Source organism: Centropristis striata, chromosome 23, assembly GCF_030273125.1.
Source record: "Centropristis striata isolate RG_2023a ecotype Rhode Island chromosome 23, C.striata_1.0, whole genome shotgun sequence".
NCBI lineage: Eukaryota > Metazoa > Chordata > Actinopteri > Perciformes > Serranidae > Centropristis > Centropristis striata.
In genome coordinates, this window is record NC_081539.1 from 21444713 (window position 1) to 21467154 (window position 22442).

At 40.1% G+C, this 22442-nt stretch overlaps 1 protein-coding gene across 1 annotated transcript in view; it reads right to left on the reverse strand.

Annotated features, from left to right (window-relative positions):
• Positions 1-22442, reverse strand: part of ctnnd2a (catenin (cadherin-associated protein), delta 2a) — a 272893-nt gene that overhangs the window by 139014 nt on the left and 111437 nt on the right. The window contains 6 exon segments of the mRNA XM_059326789.1: positions 86-203; positions 474-681; positions 2829-2883; positions 10061-10233; positions 14356-14460; positions 15005-15039. Coding sequence (XP_059182772.1) covers positions 86-203; positions 474-681; positions 2829-2883; positions 10061-10233; positions 14356-14460; positions 15005-15039 — 694 coding nt within the window.

Below are 22442 nucleotides of genomic sequence, written 5' to 3' on the forward strand. Positions count from 1 at the left end.
GAATGCATGCTGCACCTAAAAAGATCGAAATATCTATTAAAAATGCACTTCCTTGCTACAGGTGTAACAGTGTTGCATGCTGTACCTGGTGAAGTGGAGACGATGATGAGCTGGCCCCTCCCCCTGCCGCTGTAGAGTTGGGTGGAGATGCAACCCTCAGGGGAGACCCGCCCCCTCCTGCTGTTGTCACAGCAACTGTGGTGCTGAAAGACAAATGGGCAAAGTAACATAATTTGTATGAAACATAATGACTTCAAATGATTCATTCCATTTCACATATAAAAGCCGTAATATGCTTGTGTGTGAGTGTTTTATATTCACTGCATGCCAAAAGGAAATGGTAATTTTCCCTTTCCTTTACCATACTATTCTTTTGCAGTCATTGTTTATTCATCCCTCCTCTCACACTGTCTGTGAAACCTATGAATGAGACTAATGTTTTAAATACAGTAATTATTTCTGTGAATCTCTACCTGTATGACTTGGCCAGTCGATTAGCAGGAGATTGTTTATTTGGAGAGGAGGAGGAAGGCAGGCGCTGAGTGGTAGAGTACCCCGGTGCGTCGGAGGCTGATCCCAGGCGTTGGAGTTTACCCGGGGAACCGGATCCCGAGCCTCCTCCTCCAGACAGAGGGGAACTGACACGCTGGGCGGGTAAGGTGGAGCTGGAGTAGTAGATACCTGCAGTGGAGAGAGAGGAAACTTAATAAAGGGGGGAAAGCAGAAGAATGCCTCAGTGATTCTTAAGAGTCTCTGGGTGGGGTCCTGGAAAGTATACCCCCTAGGAACTCTATACCTTTGCTGGGGTGCCTTAACAATTAAGTGGGCCATAATGGAGAAACATTTCTTTCTGTCTGTAGTGGGTTTAATTTTAAGTTTTTAGTGAAGATACTGATAGCATATGAAAACAGAACATCGGACCATTTTCAATTTGCCAAATTCAGTTACAAATGGCAGGGGTGCACCGATTGATCGGCCGATTCCTTTACGTCAAACCGATCTTATCTACCTAAATAATACCCCCCCCCCCCCCCCCCCCCCCCCCCAACTTTTCAGACCCCCCCCCCCCCCCCCCCCCCCCCTTAGCAACTATTTTTCAAGAAAGCGACTGGAGACAAATCCAGCGACTCCTTCTTAATCTTCTTAACGAGCTGCTAACGAGCCAGAGGCCGGCTCGTTAAGAAGAGCCGCTGTTAGCTACAGTTAGCTCTGTAGCAGTACAGTGTGTATGTGCTGCTGCGCAGGTGTTTACTTGGCGATCTCTGTTTGTTTACAACAAGCACCGGAGACTCTGTGCACAGTTAGCAATGCTGGTAAATCACGATCACTATGTTTATGATCAGCGGCGAAAAGTAAACGTCACCTCCAGAGTCTCTAAATCCCTCTGGGGGCTAACTTATCCCGCCCATAGACTGCCGTGGAAAACCCTCTCCTCCGTTTGTTTCTTCTTCTACAGCTTGGCATCTAGCCGCCACACTGTATCATCAAATGTTACGCTGCCCCCGTGTGGAAGGCACCAGTAATACAACTTTTTTTTCTTCCAGATATGATGAACTATTCGATTTTTATATATTATATATCTATTTGAATATTCGAAATCGATGCCGTCCCTAGTTGTCTGTATGTTGCACAGAACAAAAACCACTTTATTTATGATTGCAGTTCTTTTGTTAGTTTGTCCTGTAAATTGTTGCTATTTATTTTAAGTTCAATATTTTATTAACTACCTCAGACATTGTGATTTCCTTTATTTGTGAAAGAAAAATACTGCTGTGTTATTGTTTTTCAATATAATAAGATTCAAACACTGAAGGTGTATGCTGTGAGTTATAAAAAAATCGGTATCGGCCAAAATCGGAATCGGCAGGTCAGGCTTTTTAAAAATCGGCGATCGGTGATCGGCCAGAATCGGTGCACCCCTACAAATGGGTGTAACAAATGCCATCAACCCAAAAATTGCTGCAACAACTTATGAGATATACATGGTCACCCATAAAGTTGGAATAAAATATTGTTTACCTCTTTCCATGCAATAATTGTGACAAAAGGACTTTTTCTTGGTAAACTCTAAATAGTAAATATCCTGCACTTATATATCGTATATTATCCAAAGCGCTTTACACTACAGATTCACCCATTCACACACACATTCATACTGGTGGCTGAGGCTACCAGGGCGCTCTGGTGCCACCTGCCACCATTGGAAATTCTGCTGAAGGATACTTTGACATGTAGGCTGCCATGGGATCAAACCACCAACCTTCGGGTCGATGGGCAACCGATCTACCAACTATACAACCATACAACAACTTTGAAATCACAATTAACAGAGGATTGTGTCTGAAAACAAAATTATTCCAACTTTATGGATATCTGTGTAGTTCAGCACAGAAATTGACTTCAGAAAGCCATACATTAATGTTCTGAACCATTATACACTTTATTAGGTTTACTTACTGTGCTGAGCTCAAAGCATCTTAAATAATCTTCAGATCCCCAGCTTGCAGATAATGCACACCACTTCTATGTGGCATTTATTGTTGACCTCCTATCTCTGCCTAAAAATCCACTGCTTACAACCCCCAATTCTCCGTAAAAGGGTGCAGAATTAACATGACAAAATTATACTCACTGCAAGCTCTGGAAACATTATGCTAGTAGCAAGTGTTTGGTTCCATTGCTTGTGCATCTCTATTAGTGTCCCCAAGTGTCATCTCTGTGTATCCACAGCACTTCATACTTTGTCACATTCATTTATTATAAAGAAAATGCACCTGAAAGAGCAGAGATGAAAAGGAGTAGAGAAGAAAAACAAAGAGGTTTCTCACCTGACCCTGATCCAGTTTGTGATGGTTGCTGCTGGGCTGCACGACTAGATGTCACCTGAGGGGATGTGGGGGAACACAGAGCAAGTGACGGAAGAAGAGTCATGACAGGGAAGAAGGGATGGGATGAGTAGAGGGAGTGATTAACAGGCGATGGAGAAGTTGGGAGGAGGAAAAAGGGGGAGACAGAGTTAAGAAAAATTGGATAAAATAGAATAAAGAGGGGTGGCCATCAAAATCTTTTATGCACAATGAGTACAGTGAAGCCTTTGAGGAGTCCCGGATGAACCTAGAGCAGCTAGTAATGAAATCCCCACAGAAAACAGAGGCTGATTCAAACAGACTCACAGAAGCAGGCCATGGAGTCCTAAAAGTTGGGCTGACTGAAATCACTTCTTATAACGCATTGTTGCACCAGCTACTCAAAGTTGATCGAATAATTACACAATCCATAGTGTATTCATGTCTTGATATCTATAATCTGTCATTACATAAACTGCAATATTCACAAATAATTGAATTGGTTATGAGAGAAGACATTTGCTATTAAATCACCCATACTGACTTTTTATGGTTTAATCTATAAATCTATCAATATCATACAATCTAAGTCTTGATTTTGAGCGAGACTGAAAGGAGGGCAGCGGAGTAAATTAACATTTTTGCTCTCCCACAGTTCTGCTACCTACCACACGTCACATGCTGGTCGATCCTAATATATTCTCCTTAGTCTCCAGAGACAGTAGGGGAGAGCATATGCCAGTGCTCCACTGAGTCTCATATAGCCTTATGTTGATGCTTAAAGCTGTAAAGCGGATTCAAATACATTATCACCATCCTGACACGGCTGCAGTTGTACAAGGCCACATTATGCAAGCACAGTCACTGAGTCACCTTGGAGCACTGTCATCACTGCATACAGTAGTTACTCTCAGAGAACTCGAAATACTCAGACCTTCTGTTTCTTCGCATTAATGTTATAAATAGTCACATTTTCATACAGTGACACATCATCATATTTATTTGTTGTTCATATGTCTGACTGTGAATTTATATATTGAGGCAGATACACATTTAAGCACAAGTATAAACCAACAAGATCTCCAACCTAAATGACAGAATATACTTTTTTTTTACAATACCACCCATAACAACACATGGCTCACGGTTGCAAAAAAAAGCTGCAGTTTCAATGAATTTTGGCTATAAAACCCCTGTTCTATGTTTAGGGCGAAAAAAACTTTCTGGAATTATAAAAAGTAAAAAAAGTAAAAAAAACACAGCAGTAAAGTAGTTACGAGGGTGACATGAGCCACGGAAGTTACGTAAAAAAAGGAAGTTACGTAATAAGTGATTTACTTTTGTTTTCACATCTTCTGGATGAAAGTCTGCTGTTTGTTTGACTCCTCCCTCCCACCCCTAGTGTGACATCCCCCATTTAAGCACCGCATCTCCTACCCCTTTTCGACCAAAGTAAATCTTATTCTTTTGTGGGCTGGCTGGTTCGCAGTTGGTGTCTGCAGCCTATACGTCTCTCTCCGGCTCAGCAAGTATAATAAGTGGTCTCAACAAATGTTGATCCTGGCTTTGTGTGCCTTCATTGGCCTCCAAAACCCCCACTGGTACTACACACTACACATGCTCTGCTTGTCTTGGTCGCTATGGACATTAATTACGCTCTGATTAACAATGAATGTAAGACGTTAATGTTAGACTTTGTGATAAACTACCGCTAGCCCACTACCGCTAGCCCACTACCGCTAGCCCACTAACGCTAGCCCACTAACGCTAGCCCACTAATGTTAGCCCACTAATGTTTCAATCACATTGCAGTTAAACAAATAAAATCAAATTAATGATGAATGTTTAAATACACTATAATCCCACCCCCAGCCCCTGACGTATGTGGTTCGTGGTTCAAGACCAGCAGAGAGTTGATGCTGTTTTGGAACCAGTTTTCCTGGCCGAGAGCCGGTTCTTTTGCTAAAACGAGGAACTGGTTCTAGATTAGCCCTGGAACTGCCTTGGTCGAAAAAGGGTAGCGGTCAGTCACCACTACTATGTCAACAAGATGGCGGTGAAGGAGAGTCTAAAACGTAAATATGAGTGGTATTATGCTGCCTGTACAAGCACCCTATATTGTTATTTTCGAGGAACCAGTCTTGTACTAACGCCTATGCAAACACACATAAAAGTGTCATCAGGACAAACACCCAAACAAGCTGGGGTTAAGTTAGGAGGCTACATCTGTACAGAACAGTTTCCAGGTGTACATTTTTGCAGCTGTGCAATTGTGCAGAAAGATTGGTAGCAAAAAAAAAAAAATAGCATGCCTGCTCAGCAAACCTTCGCTGGATAAATATAGCATCACATACACTCACGCACACCATCTCCCATTATGCTCTGAATGCCAGTTTCTGGTTATATTCTCCTGCTCTGCGATGAGCCAAAGCGTGTCTGCTGAAGACAACAGGCCTTTGGTTCCAGTGCTGCTTTGTTTGCAGAGGGGTCATGGAAAGTGATTTATCTCGGGCTGAGTGGATTAGCAGTCTCTTTCAAAAAATGTGACATGCAGTTTATGGAGGCAAACAGGCAAGAGACAAGGAGACACTGATAAAGACCAAAAAAAAGGAAAATTGGTGAGATGAGGAACAGGTAAATTATACAGTGAGCTATGGCAGCTTCCATTTATCGTATTACATGTTCTTGACTTAGTAACATGCTGACTCTGTGTGTCTACGTCTTGTGTATATGTGGAAGTGCTTATGAAAGTGTACAGTATTGCATTCAACCATGAGTTGCTGATCCGCCCTGATCTCAACACACAAGAAGTAAATCCTGATAGAAGCTGTAACTTAACCTGGCTCAACTACAAAAGATTGGCTGAATTTTACTCCCAATCCAACAGCCCTGGAAGGTAAATATACCTTGAGAATCACTGCTACAGTCAAAATCTGTGGCCATGAAGTCAGAGATAAAAAAATGGCTTAATTTACAGTAACCGGTCCGATTTAGAATCAGCTGTGGGTATGCACTTTTTAATAGCACGCTCCTCAATAACCCTGCAGCAAGAATAAACAGATTTTTTTCCTCTCTTCCTTCTTACACAGATGACTTTGAAACTATAATTTTTTGAAATAACACTGAAAGATACTCAATGTCAACAACTTCCACACGTTTGATTCCACACATCATGAGTTCCCTCTAACAGTTGACAGCAACCTCAGTTTCTCGGAATAATCAACTATAAAATCAAGTCTAATTTTTCTGCCAACTTCCATAAATAAATCCATTTTTATGTCAACTCCTTTCAAACAACAAAGAATATTAATGTGTTTCATGATGGAAAGCCACAATCCATCTTTGTTCTGTCTTTGTAATTCCTATTCTTCCCTGTTTTTGGCAACTAATTACTTCGTTCAGCATAAAAACTTCATTCAAACCGTTCAGCTCAAAGAAGACATCATCTGAATCACTGTGTGCGGAGCTTTCATACTTTTTGAAATAATTTTTTTTTCTTGCATTTTCCCCCATCATAATGAATGGATGTAATGTCGAGAGTCAGAGTGGGTGACAACTGTTCCTTTTTTTACCTCTTTAACCCAATTAAACAAATATTATGAATTATTAATGAAAACACTTTAAACTATTATCAAAAACATTGACATGCAACCACACAAGTATTTTACTGGAGTAGCTCTTTGGACAGCTTAAACTCACGCAACTTATTACATTTGGGTGGATTCTATCTATCTATCTATCTATCTATCTATCTATCTATCTATCTATCTATCTATCTATCTATCTATCTATCTATCTATCAAAAAAAAATCTAAATTAGCATCCCTAGTGACATCACATGTAGGATGGAGTTAGAAAACAAGAGTCCTCATACAAACAATGTAATTAATTAAAACCCTCAAAAGGTACAATTTTGATTCCAGAAAAGGTTAGACCATTGTTTAAAACAGAATGCTGTCATTTCACAAAAATGTAAATAAAAAGAGAATACATAAAATTCAGAATTCAAAGTCTCAACTTTTTTGGGTATTGTAATAGGAGCTTACAGTAGGCTTCATGAGCACTGACTTTTCTATAGATCTCAATTTTTTTTTCTTGACACACACACAACTCCCTGTACATAACAGTGCTAACATTCTCATTGTAATTAACTATAAGTCTCTTTTAAACACCTTTCATTGACTACACTTTATTTTGCCCCATTTATGCCTTTTCCTATTATTACAACTCTTCATACTCCTTCAGCTGCCCCTTCATACAAAGTTAAGCAAATATAGGAATTAAGCTCCTAGCCATTTATCGAGCAGTGCTGTTCAGCTCCAAACTATACATACAGCAGTACAGTCCAGCTTCCAGCTCTTCAACAATGCCCTTTAGCTCCCGGCTGTCCATCCAGTGATGCAGTTCAGTGCCAGCTCCTCAGCAGCCCGCAATTCCACCTCAGTTTCTTCAAAAATGACATTCTCTTTCCTCTATAAATGTGAAAACCTGGACTTATGCCATATATTTAAAAAAAATACACTAATGCTGCTGTTTTTGACCATTTTCTGACTGCAAAGAGAAGCAGTATTAATGGGATTGTGTGCTTACGTGTATCAATCCTTTCACCATAATATGCAGGTAATTTATCCTAGCCTTTCTCATAGCTGGAACGACAGCTTACCATGGATTACCGCAATTAGTGGCAGTCTTTAAAAAATGCTTGGGTATTTGAGGTGTTAAAAGAACCTATGATAAGTGCACATGTAAGTGTGTTACATAAACAATGTCATTTGATGTGTTTGTTTGAGCGGATAAAGGGTTATTAGAGAGTGGATTATTAAAAGTGTCTATAAACAGCCAGTGAGAGGTCCTAATCGGGATCTGAGCCACTATTCAGAACAGTGTGCACCATAAAAATCTCCTATATAAGTCCCCTGTGCTAGTTTAGTAGGTTATGAAGCCAAGTGAGAGAACTAAAGCTAATGAGATGCAGGCCACAAAACTGAGTTTAAGAACCCTGTTAATGGGTTATGTTACTTGATTGTGTTCAACACTGCAGATGTGCTACAGTCATCAAGATGAGACGGACAGAAACTTTAGACTGATGAGGAGCTGAGTAGATAAATGAATAAACAGATGGATGGGTTATTTGCCAGGTAAATAAATGATGAGTATAGATGAATTGTTGGCTGAGTTAACTTAAAAAATAGAAAGCCTGACACGCTGTGTGATGGAGAGCACTTTCTCCTTCCCATTCTTTGTCATCTTGCAGTGCTGCTTCTCTTTTCCTTCAGTAAAACACTGGGATGTTTGAGGTGCCATGTATCCATGCATTATTAAAGCGGGGCCTCTCAGGGTTATAAATACCCTACAGAAGAGCAGCAACATGCTAGACCTTTCACTTTCTCTCTCACTCTGCCTGAAATAGTCAGTTGTGCAAACTTTTGGACACACACACCACACACAAACACACAAACACACACACACACACACACACACACACACACACTGAGTGCATAAAAAACACCCCCCTGTAAATGCATGTGCACATGCCTGCACCCACACCAACAAAAACCTGCATGCATTGCACATGCATGTAAGCTGCACCTGCCTATCTAGCAGCACTGGTTTGTTTGCGTAAAGCTATTCATGAGCAAGCCCTGCTGACAACACTGGCCCCATTACACTGACAAGCCAAAAACATCAGAGAGGAGGATACATACACACACACACACACACACACACACACACACACACACACACACACACTCATGCTCACATCCGAAGAGATGGTGAGCAGAGAGGACAGGGAAGGAAGAAGGGGGAGGGAAAAGAGGACAGGACAACTGCAATACAAGGGAAACAGGACAAGAAATATTATAGAATTCACAATGCAGACAGAATAAAAACTCCTTTATGCTTTATCTGCCCATCTATCTATATGCCTGTCTATCTGTTTTTCTATCTTTCAGGCTTTGCCTCCTGTATTTCTTACTTATTAAGAGAAGGAATGGGAGCTCTCTCAGCTCTGAAATGAGCTTTGGTGGGACTGGAGAAGGGAAATGAATGAATGTGTTCACAAAGACAGTGGTCACCTCCTTCACCTCTCTCTTTCAAAGACACACACACACACACACACACACACACACCTTACTGAAAGCCTGTGCAGGTCCTTGATAAGATACATTAAATATATACTCAAAGAGTTTAAATAATAATCTGTTATATAATTACTGACCTAAAATATTTCCTCTTTGAGATCATAACCATCCATCACAAATGGAACACTTGCCCCCAAACACTTGCCATACCTTTTAATGAAGCACTGCAGCTGCTTGCTGATTTAGCTGATGTGTGGGTGTTTGTTTGAAAGCACACATCTGTGTGTGTGTGTAAGCTTGTGTGCATAGAGCACGTGCATTACCATTGATATGTTAAGGACATGAAAATTGGAAATAATTGGCTCCTGTAGGCTGGAAAGTAATTAGGTGGGTGTTCTCTCTTCTTCAACACGCTGCTGTGATTAATATGTGACTTTGTCTCCAGTTTTATATCTCAAGTCCTCATAAACAAGACACTTGCTGAGACTTCTCTGTGTGCATTTAATCATCCCCTCATTTTGAAGTTTGAGCATCTGATTACCTGTCTTCTTCTAAACAGGTTGAAGGAATCTGTCTCTCCCCTCCTCCCAGATGCAGCCAAATGCGCAATGGATTGCTTTAAAAGCCAGTAATCGTGAGTAAACTTCCTCAGTATGGCTAAAAAAGTGATTCTGTATAAATATGTACTTATATACACTGATCATCTAGACCCAAATGCGACGTTAAATGAATCCACATGCTGTGAGGGTACGGAGAGCATGCAGCTAGAAGAATGCTGTGGCAAAAAGTGCATTAAAAAAAAGGAGGTAGGAAAAAAGGGGTGGAATGTTCACCCAGTCTGTGAAGGAATAACAGAGGAGCAAGGAATCTGAAAAAATCTGCATATACAATATGTCTCAACACTGTGACTCAGTGTGCCTGCAATGAGCAAAAAAGTACAGTGCATTTGTAATTTTAAACAGTGGAGAACTCACTTCAGGTGCAATTTAAATATTTAAAATCCATTGACACCAGCATGCTGTATAAGTTTTCTGAGAACAGACACTTAAGTTTATATGAATGGCCCCTTTTTCATCATCATCGTCACACGTCAACGCATGCTCATTATCTGTGTACAGCAGTGTTTCCTACCTGGTTGTAGCTGTGCACGGCTCCTCCAACCTGCCCGCTGCGCTGAGGAGTTGCTGCGGAGATGCTGTCGCTAAGGGCGAGGGTCTGGTTGCTATGGTAGCTGGCAGAGTACTGAAGCGAAGCCTCCGGGGTGGAGTTGAGCTGCAAGGAACTCTGGGAAAGAAGAGCCGGTCCTACCGATAGAGACAGGAGTTGTGTATGGTTGGGTAGGTGGTGGGGGTTGAGTTGGGTTTCCAAGTGTGTGTGTGTGTATGTGTGTATGCATATATAGAGAGAGTGAGAGAGTGAGTAGAGAGAGATTAAGAGTGAGAAAGAGAGGGGGCGTAAAGGGGAGAGATTGAGAGGCGAAGAGTGAAATGGGGAAGAGAGAGAGCAGCAATTTAGAACAGATAGTGCAGCAGTGCAGCACTCCGTGAGTTGGAGATGGCATACATAATTTATTAGCAGAGGGAAAGAGAAACAGAGGAACAGAGAGAATGGGAGGAGGAGGAGGAGCAGGGAGATGGAGAGGATGGGAGGAGGAGGGCTGAAAAGAAGAAAGTTGTAATGGATGGAACACCTAATAACTTGATTTGTTACCTCCCCAAACATGTTCATTTTTACTTTGCACTGTCGACTTGTGCAAAAACAAACTTGACCCCTTGTGTAAGATATAAGGAAGTCTAGTTGTGGATGAATCACCGAACATTGCTGTATTTTTTTTGTTATCACGATATGGCTTCATATATCTCATCAGCCATGCATTTAAATAGCCTAAGCATCATTTATGCATTGATTTAGATGATTATATGGCTGTAAAACACACATTTATGAAAGTTTAACCCCCAAGTTTAGCACAGTGTCATCCCTAGCAGTCATTGCTTTGGCGTCAAATAATAACTCCCTCTCCCTCATTCCCATGCTGTGCACATAAAGCTTATATTGATTGGGAATAAGAACATCATAAGGCAGTTTGTAAGATGAACAATCTTTCAAATTGTGTATGGAGAGATGAGGTGAACCGAAGGGAACTGCTACAAACCACTCGATAGTCAGTGGCGTTTGTGTGAGGGGTTACATAGGTTATCTTGTATGTGTGATTATATGGGTGGTTTGGTTTGGCTGAAGAGCAGTTAGGTCTGTGACCTGTTCACTCAACGGTGTATAAATATTTCATTAAGTTGCTATTTTTACTCTTTCTCTTTCCCTCTGAATACACATTTCAGGTATGTCCACTTACAGTTAGTGTAAGGAAGCCAAAACAAGTTGTTTTAATTATACTTTCCCGAATATAAAATTTCTAAATATCATGAATATGCCCTTGTAAAGTCTACAATAAGTATCATCCCCAGAGTTCCTTTTTTACCCAAAATAACAAAGACCCCTTATTATCCTGCCATATCTATTTGCATCGCCCTCTCTCTCTCCCTCTCTCTCTCTCCCTCTCTCTCTCTCTCTCCCTCTCTCTCCCTCTCCCTCCCTCTCCCCTCTCCCTCTCCTTCTCCCTGTGAGCCTGTGCGCTGTGAACCAAGATCAACTCCTCTGCTTCTTGCCTTCACAAAAGACTTGTCTTTTCTCATCTCGATTCATCCCTTGCTCTTTATGAATTATTAAACAGCACTTTGAGTTACGCAGACTGAGTGGGAGCTCCCAAACTCATCATCACTCGGCCTTGGTGTTTGTTACATTGTGTGTGCGTGCTTGTGTAACAAAAAAAAAATTGTGTGTTTGTTTCAATGTTTGTATGTCTGACGCAAAGTGGAGGATGGTCAGATGATAGTAAAGTCGTTAGGAGGGTCGATGGGGAAATTCTTAGTGTGTTTAGGAGCTCATGTGTGTATTCTGTTTGTGTGTATGTATGACTATGTGAGTGAGTAAGAGGGTGAAATGAAAAACATTGTTGCCAGAGGGGCTTTAAGCCTTTTCATGCCTCTATTGAGTCTCACAGTCCCTGTTAAAATGCAAAATTAACATCTCAGCGACTCACTGTCATTTTTTGCTCATGAAATGTTGACACACGCTCATGCCACACGTAAACACACACCTTTTAAAAAAGGTTTTAAGATAGCACATTGCACAAAGGCCCCAAAGTTATTGCTTTGAGAAGTAAATTTCATTTCATGATATTAACTTTTTTCTTGTTTGTGTCTCTTTGAACACATATTTATGTGTATTCTGTTGGCTCTGTTGTGACACCTTACCAACTACAATATCAGCAGAAAGCAAAAAGCCTCCCTGTTTTGTGCCACCTTTCACTGAAGACAGCAACATGTCACTGTTCTATGTATTTTCCCACTAAGCTATTTACAGCGCTACCTTTTGGGGGAAAAACACACCAACACACAAATAGCTTTGCTGAATTTATCTGCACCCACACATTGTGATGCTTTTGGTAGAAACCCATTTGCAAAAATGGAAAAAAAAACAGCTGGGTATGGAGCATCCACAATAAGAGTGCTCACAATGAGAGTGGCATCTATTTGGACTCAGATAAAGCAGGAGTGACGGGGATTCAGGCTCTTCCTGCAAACAAGATAAGAATCAAATTGTGTGACATGTCTCCCCACTGATCTGCATGTGCATTAACATGCAACATGTTCCTTATTAAAGGTGACCAACAACAGAAATCTTTAGGTACATAATAAAAAGCAGCTTTTTAACTTCTATTCCATCCAGCTTTTGTGATATTCTGCATACGTGATCTGTATGCACAATCTGTATAAAACCTATGGAATTATATGTGAGTAAACTCTCCACATAGAAATGCACTGAGCAGCATGTTCAGCGCAAATTCTTAAAATGCCATCCATTACAGCAATATCAAGTATCAAAAAGGTCAGCAGACAGTAAGTGAAATGGGAATGCAGTGTTCCAAAACCAATGACCTGCAAAGAAAATGCCAAGCACATTTAACAAGACCTCGCACACAGGCTGCCTCTCAATCACTGTTTGAATTGGTTTATCAGAATACAAGGCCTACAGGAGAGAAAAGCTGCTTGAAACTGGATCTTTGTTGGTACAAATCCAAGAGCAGCGTGGAGTGTTAATGTGTTTGCTTGGCTGTTATCTGTTTGTCTCCACATCATAAGACAAAGACATTTTTATCAGCTCATACAAGAACACTCGTAGTTTTGAATTAGGCCTTGAAAGGAAAGTTCATCGGCTGCTGAGATGTCTTCCCTCTTGAATATAATAGAGTTAGATAGCACTCGGCATGTTGTGCTCCAAGTGCCAAAAATTAGATTTGAAAAACTCAACAGTAATGTCTTTCTCCAGAAATCGTGACCTGGTTACTCACGATGATCCACACCCTTGATGTGAGCAGTTCCAGGAGGGAACTGTTTTCTTTGGCGCTTTGAGCAGCACAAGTCCAGACATCTAGTTCCATAACATTAGAGAGAAGGCAGACATCTCTACAACTGAGACCTCCAACACTCAGCAGCTCTTATTAAAACTGTTTAGATTGATAAATAGCACTACAGGTAAGAAGAAGAATATGTGTTTTGGATTTTGGGGTGAACTGTCCCTTTAAAGTCCTTGGTTCAGCTGGGTTCTTACCCAGTGAGAAAATGTAAAGAAAGATTTCCGCTGTGTACAGAATATCACATGTTTATTTTCTTTATGAATCTAACTCTATACAATACTTAATGTGTAATCTGGAACAAAATCCTCCCGCGACTCAACTTGCTTACTGTAAGTAGAAATGAAATCTGAGTGAGAACTCAATATTAGCATGGGGAATTGCTGCACTAAGGCCAGATATCTAATGGCCTAAGGGACTAATAAGAGTTTTCTCATTTCCTTTCAGGAAAACAAAAATAATTACCAAACAATACACACCATAATTCTTCCGTATTTAAAGCAACCACGGGTGTAGCTTTATTACCATTGCCTGGATTGCCTTACTCTATTTAAGTAGTGACTGTTCCGACAATTAAAAGTGAGATTTATTTTCCTTTTGAAGCAGTAACAGGTTTGATTACTCTTGCTGAAATACCTGCCGGAGTTGAGCCAATCTTGATTTAGATTCATCATCTATTAACAAAGTAAACATCTAAACTAACTAAAAAACTTTCTGTCTAGGAATGAAGTCCTTCAAGAGCACAATTTAAATCAACAGAAAAATTAGGAACGTAAATGAAATTTGGATTGTGCCTTTTTATTGTAAAACTATAATTGTATTTTGTCTGAGTTGCTGATCTGCTTTGATCTGAGTCACGTTAATAGAATTGAAATAGGGTGAAATAACTGGTTTGAAACCCCCTTGGCCTAACCAACTGCACACAAACACAACGATGCTGATTAAGTTCACTTACGTTCTCCACTGTCAAGTATTCCCGATTCCTGGAGGGAGCGAATGCAGGAATCCACCAGTTCCAAACCAGTGGTCAACTCGTCCTCGATATCCTTCTGTCCATCCGCTGTGACGGAGAAAAGAGAAGGATGAGGATGTTAGAAGCAGATGAGTGAGAAAGAGTGTATGCTTGCGGTCTTGACATATGCAGATCAACACTGACGGTCAAAGCCAACAGTGGCCTTGATGTGCCGCCTCTTTGACATTCTGATATGTATCTGAGAGTGTGATTATGTCTCTGTGTGTGCGTGCATCTGTGTGTGTTTGCAATCATCTTTTAATCCATCAGGTATGTGGGTGGATGCTTCTGCCCATACATTACTGGGCCGCAGGTATAAATCCCAAATGTTCCTTGACACACAATTTTCCGAGCTTGTCAATCAGACACGGGGTGGGACAGGCCTTGTTGTTGTCAGGGCGATAAATCTAATCCTTAACTCAAGATGCTAGCAAATATAAAACCCTAGAGATATTGTCAGTGCTCGTATGTGTGACCAGTCAAGGTTTTAACCAAAAAAAATAGTGAAAGTGTTAGAGGAGTCAGATTTTGCATTATTACTTTGCATGCCTGGCAGCATGTGTGTTTGTACGGACATTATAGTGAACCTTACCTTGAGCGTTCCAGCGAAACTGCTCATCTGCTGAACTGCAAAAAAAAAAGATCTAGTTAATATTAAGAATAATAAAAAAGAACAACAAAGTTGAATTATGCAAGGCAGCTGCAGAACACCAGCAGTATTATTACGGTAAATCAAAGGCAGATCACACAAGTAATTTGCAAAATAGAAGGAAAAGTAAAATGTACTAAAAAAGGTGATAAAACCTTGGAAACTGAATGTAGTGTTATTCCAAAATGAGATATTAAAACTATATTGATTAAGCATTTATAAAACATGCAAAACATATTGCACTGAAAGCAACTGCCAACTTTTTGCAATGTCAAACATTTATTTTACGTTAAGTATGAAAAAAACAAAGTAAAACTAACTCTTAAATGTCATGGCAATTGTTCGTCATTACACTTGTACACACACACACACACACACACACACACACACACACACACACATTGAAGCAACAAGCAAACACGACTCCTTTTCCATTCCCTTGATGGCTGTCAATTGATCGGTGATTGATGGGGGGTTGAACTGAGAGAAAAAGACAAAGGGGAGGTAGAAGGAAACAGACAGGCAGAAAGAGAAAGTTAGAGATGAGTATTGAGCCGCCTGCTGTGTGATCAATGCAGACACGGACAGACTAACTGATACATATAGACTCTTTCATCTGACTTCATCTACACCATTAGTCTGGCTGTCTGGACGAGTTGGCTTGTGTCTGCGTCTGTCCCATTTAGACTGTTTGGTATTCCACATACCCCACTTTCTAATTGCGCGTCTGAGTGCGTGTGCATGTGCGCCTTGGGTATCATTGTACAATTTGTGTCTAAAGAGCTTGTGTGCCTTCATGTGTAGGAGTTTGTTGAGGTATATGAGAACGAGTGAATATATTTACATGTGTTTTTCTGTCTATTTGTCTGGTTGGCTGAGATGATAATGGTCTTCCAGAGATGGACATTTTCTAAATAGCTTTTATGGATTGATTTGACTATTTGACTAAGTGATGATTTTCACAGTCTTGAACAGTAGCCTGTTTCTGGAGAATCTCTTGAGGTTGTCGGGGGAAATGAGGATCTTAGCTATGTGGGAATCTGGCATAAGTAAAGTTTGTTAACTTTGTTCCTTGAAATAAATATTTTTTGCTGGACAGTTTATCTGGTTGCTGTCCTTGCAGAACCTCAGGACCTGTGCTGCTGACAGGACAGCTGGTTCCCAAGCGTGACGACCATACCAGAGGTCAGAGTTGGTATGGACTGAACGGATGGACGCTTCACTGGCGCTGACGTCTCACTTCAGGTGTTAGATTGCAGACACGACACACCACAATCTGTAAACTAAATGTGTAAAAAAAATCTTTATCACCAAAATAAGGTCCCAAAGTGATTCCATATGTGGTTTAAAATGAAAAGAGAAAGCAGTGTTCAACTTTGTGATCAAATACCTGCTGGAATATTAATGTTAAGCCTATAGTTTTGTCTGTCTAGCATTTTTGTGTGTCTTGCATTTTTATCTTGCCCCGAGGATGCAGGTTGTCCTGCATTTCTTCTTCGTTGAAAGTAATTATTACGTAACTGCTAATCCTTGCGATACACTAGTGCAGCACTAAGGGGACGAGCATGAATGCAAGAAAAGTCTGATCAGTATATGGAGTAATTAAAGCTGAAATTTATTCATCTAATTATCAAATCATCAATGTGGGAGAAAAGGTTCAATGGGTAAATCCACTTCAGTTAAGCAACTGTATACTATTGCTGTTTAAATGATTTTTTTCATGCACTCATCGTTTAATCTTTTTTACCTGGCCACCCACTTACTCTAAACTGTATCACTTCATTAACACACTGCATGTTTCCTTTGATTTCAGTGATTTTCAGAACCAAAATGATGCAATCAAACTGAAATGCTTTGTGGAAATAGAAGAATCTGTGTAGAGACAAATCGCCTCATTTGACTGCATGTCCCTGTTTGTGATGAAGGGACGACATTCAAATTACGCTGTTTTAAACAATTACTCTCCAGCTGGGACTGACTTTGACTGATAGAAGTAAAGGTCAATTGAAAAAAAAATGTTAAGACTTTAGGAGTTTTCAGCTTACCAGGCTAATGGAAAACTGTCATTGTTGGGGCAGCAACTGCCTGAAGCACAGAAATGCAGGGTTGTGACCAAAAGGTCATCGGTTCAAATACTTCGACCAGCAGAGAAAATTAAAATAAGGCAATTAATCCCCAGTTGCTTCTCTGTGGTGAATATTATAAAAGTGTGGCTGCACTGAATAGCTTCCCTTTGTGAATTTGTTTGACTGTCTGAATATGAATTAGGATTACGCTAAGCAAATCTTTGCTCAAAAGAAAAAGGTCAAGAAAAAAATACTCATAAAGCTGACCAGTGCTTTTCTGCTGTGGAATAGCAAGTTCCCTGCAATGGGCCAGGCATAGTTTTTCTATTATAGATAGAGGTTGGAATGTTTTTTTGCAGCAATTCTGCTTTTTGATTCCAGTTTTTATTGAACTATTCTTCTGATTCTTGTTATACGAGTAAAAAAAGAAACAAAAATGCCAAAAGCAAAAAAATTATCTTCAGGCTGCCATAAGTATCATTTACCATTTCACATTTGTTTTACAAGCTGGCAAGAGCTGATTTGAAGACATAATTACCATTACTGGGCTGCATTTTTATGCTAAGCTGCAGAAAATACTTCATTATGTCAGATGGACTAATTTCTTTTGCCAGACTTGCAAGCACCAACTCTGGGTCATTAAATCTAAATAGTATACACATCTGTTGACACATATACGTGTTTAGCCATGCAGACAGAAGGAGTCCAAAAGTCCAAAGTTTCATTCAGTGTCCAAAAGCAAGTTTCTTAATAAATTCCAAGTTCTTTAGTGCACTTGGGAGTGGTCATTCTAACTCAATCCTAATTATTATAGGAGGAGTGTTTGCATTGCAGGCAAGATCTAAATCTGACTGGTGCAAAGAGAGAGAGAGAGAGAGAGAGAGAGAGAGAGAGAGAGAGAGAGAGAGAGAGAGAGAGAGCCGTGGAGTTTCATACACACAAAAACACACCAACAAAGACAACAGTAAAGCAGAATGATAACAAGGTGTATTGGAGGAACTGTGCTTTTATGTGCCTGCAGGAAATACAACAGTATAGCAGTAGTACACATTGTGTCACTGTGTTAAAGTGAACTTGATTAGAGAGAGAGAGAGAGAGAGAGAGAGAGAGAGAGAGAGAAAGAAAACTTTGCATGAGACACTGAGAGTGCTGATAGACGGCAGGAAGAGATTTAATAATAACAGCATTATTCCACAACATTGCACACTCTCGTCTGCAATGGCACAACAGCGGCTAGGCAGTGCTTCTCTCTGTATTAAAGAGACATTTCAAACTCACTACTCCGCTTTCAACCGCCACACAGCTTAAATCAACAGACAGCGTCCTCTACCGTTCCCCAGGAAATACACATGCACACACACACTCAATATAGCATTCACAAACATACAGACTGGAAGAAAAATAGGGTTTGCTCCTATAGTCCCAATTTGCTGCATGGGTGTTTGTGTCTCATGGGAATTTTACTATTGTTTTTAAAAATAAATGCAAACAAAAGCAAACTTCCTGGTGCTTTGGTGTCCTTGCGGTGACAGAAATACTGTACCAACTGATTTTAAGTACAGCGATAAAAAACATGTAAATATGTTGTTAATTTGCTTAAGGTAGAAGTATGTATCCGTTCAGATAGGAGTCCCAGCACCAGCATCCTTCATGAGTCATTACTCCTCAGCTAGGAGAGCATTACTCTGAAAGAGTTACACACTGCCACACAAGGTTCTGCTCAAATCCTCCAGCTGCCTCCCTTCACAGATAATAGCACTTAAGGACTCTTGCCCGTCCTGATAAGGCGGTCAGTGTGAATGCGTCCAACTGCTCCACAGTTTTCTCTCTCAGAACACAAGCGCACACTCATTGAGTCAATGAGGTGCAAATTCTGCACAGATTTATGCTTATTTGTATGTGCACACACATGGACATATTTGCACCAAAAAGTAAATACAAACACACCAACAAGGGTACACATGAATACAAATGTGTCAAATTCAGACAAACATTGAAGAAAAAACAATTTACGTCTATATCCTGTTGAGTTGGAAAGAGGAATAACTGGCAGGCTTGGCGTGTGGTCCTGGGCTATTTTATTATTGCCAACGTTAAAAGCAAGAGCCTAATAGACCATAATGCCCTGTCTGACATTTACTAATGCCTCGGCAAGAAGTTGCCCTAAATACATCCTGGCGTTCTGAAAACTAGCTATCTTTAGAGGCATAAATCCATATTTAATCGCCTGAGTTTTTATTGTGGGACATGTCAATTAATTTAAATTTCCAGTGATTACAGAGTAAATATAAGATAGGTAGGGAAAAATTTGGACTCTTTTGACAAAAAAGTGAGTGAGCCTGCAACAACATGTCTAATTTAATACAGCACACATACTACTAACACCCCACGGAGAAGGACAGAAAAGAATAAAGGTAAATCCACCTGAATGAGACGGACCCCTTTTAGTTTTCATCATTTTTTTAAACTCTGGAGCCAACCCGCAGACACCCAAGATAAATGAAATGGAAAAGCAGCACCGAGACTGCCCCAGTTTTCACTGTGATAGCCTTATTTTTATTTAAACAAAAACTAATGCCATCACAATAATGATGTAAGAATTAAGCAAATGTCATTCAAAGTTGGAGAGGATGTCAATATGAGCATGTGAGATGTCAGAGAATAGGAATTGTAACGCTGCCATTGATATTCATTCATCTTTGCCGGCAAAGAGGTCAGGTGTCACGGTCAGCTACAGCACAGCTGGGAGCTGGGAGGGATTCAGTGTCTTGTTCAAGGAGAGCTGAACAGGCAGGATGGATGGCTATAGACATGGTAGCTTGAACCCAAGCTCTCCAGCTGAGGGGTGATCCCCCTCCTGACTGCATCCCCCTGTTTTCCAACCTTTGCAAAAAAAAGTCAGCTGTCGAAGCGACTGCTCACCAGGGCTGAAATAAACCTGAATGATGGAGAACCATTCAAGCCAAACAAGGGGAAGCTGGTCATTACAAAGCAGTCCAGTCTATTTAATAGACCTTTTTCATTGGGCGATAAACCTGCTAATTAGCTTGGAATGAGGTTCAATGATTGCATCTTCAGCTTTATATATGGCTTTTTAGATTTCAGAGAAAGATGGCAGGAGGCTTTTTAGAAGTGTTTCAATCATTGCCAAATTCTGGATGAGTAGTGAAGCAGAGCACTAATAAACCTGTGCACTTTCTCACAGGTGCATTTAGATGAATCACTTAAGTTACTGAAAACTTTATTTTCTCAGGCAAAGCAACATTTAGCTATTCATTGATAACTGATTTAATAATTAATATTTTCATGAACGAGATTTTAACTTTTGCAACATGTTTCATAATATCTCAGTTGACGGTCATGTGATATGGCACAGCTTAAGGTGAGGCAACAAAACCACTTGTTGAGGTTGGGAAAAAGATTACAGGGTTAGGCTTAAAATCACTGAACCCTGGACAACAATGGCCGAGCTCCCGGGTCAAAGAACTGGGTTTGTGCCATCCCCCAAATCCTAAAAGAATTTAATCAAATCATGATACTGAATATGCTCTCATTTATCATAATTTGTTTGTTGGATCATTTCAATGCTGTGTGCAGTGCAAGGGGCAGTACTACATTTTTTTTAGAAACTTCATACAAACATTTGAATATTTATATGGCAACACATATCTTATTCATTCAATTGTATATTTTTCCTCCACTTTTCTATTCAGTTCATGTATGATGCTGCTGTATAATTTCAAAAACAATGCATCATGTTATGGTGTTGAAAAAGTACTTAAGACATTTTAATAAAGAACAATATTGAATTTGTGATTGTGATATTTAAAAAAAATCATAATACATATCAAATTAACACCCAAGTATTCTGGTAGTATTGAATCACGAGGAAAGCATACTGTCCCAGCTCTGCTTAGAAGCACTGATTGGCAGCTTCTCATCTAATTTGCACTTGCTTAGCAGATCTCTTATTTGTGATTTTTTTTCTGGTAGACTGACTGTTCACAAGCAAGCAACAGAAAAGGTTGTTGAGCATTCACACTTCCACTCTTTACTGCATAACGTATAATGAGTAAATCCAACAAGATCTCCAACCTAAATGACGGAATAGACCATTTATCAATGTCACCCATAACAACACATATGAGCGTTTGTCAAAATGAGTATTGCGTGGCTCACAGTACTGCGGCGCCTTCTAAAAATAGCTCATATGTCGTCATCATACAAACACCTACGGTTTGGGGTTGTAAAAAAGGTTGCAATTTTGGTGAATTAATGCTACAAAACCATGGACCTAGGTTTAGGGCAGAAAATTTCCTGGTTAGAAGTTTAAAAAGTAAAGAAATGTACGTAAATGCTGACAGTAAAGTAGTGACGGGGGTGACGTGAGCCACGGAAGTTAGGTAAAAAAACGTAAGTTGCGTTAAAAAAAAAAGTAAGTTACGTTAAAAAAAAAAGTAAGTTACGTTAAGTTATCAAGTTATATAAAAACCGTAAGTTATGTAAAGAAAAATGTAAGTTAAGTAAACAATCCTTCACCGAGTGTGACATCTGTCATTTAAAGTCTGCATCATGGTCAATCACTACTACTACGTCAGCAAGATGGCGGCGGCGGAGAGTCTAAAACTTATACAAGAGTCATGTTTGCTGCTTTTCCAAATAGCCATTATTGACATTTTTGAGGGCAGACTCGTCTCAGAAAATCATTGTTTCTAGACGGAAGAGCAGTCTGAAGAAAAAAGAGTAAATGGGAAGGTGTAGACTTAAAGCCAAGTATACACTTATGTGGTGTGAAACTTCCATGTGACATAGCAGATTCTTCCCTGGGAGAAAAATGCTAAGGTAGTATTAGGCAAGATTGTGCAAACTCACTGTTAAACGTGGAGCTGCCTTGGGAACCACTCAATCTTTTTTGTATCAGTCTGGACACTTATCTACCCACTGGTGGTTGTCATAACAACTGTTTTGTACTTTATCATCGTCAGCATGACAGTGTGACACCATAACGGTAATCTGTCAATCAAAGCAGAGGAGTGGGCTTTTATGCTGTGCACAGGATGTGGGGGTGGGGAGTGTGTCTGCATGTGTGTGTGAGAGAGAGGTAGAGAGATTTGAAATTGCCTTTGTGATGGGAGTGGGTGAAATGACAATGCAAATAAAAAGAATGAAATCAACACAAAACTACATCACACACAACTTAGGCGAGCACAAAAATATGTCAAAAACATTAAGGCTGGAAAGCAAAAATGTGTTTTTGTTTATGTGGATGCAAATTGTCTACTTTCTCTCTATATATACAGTATGTGTGTCTATCT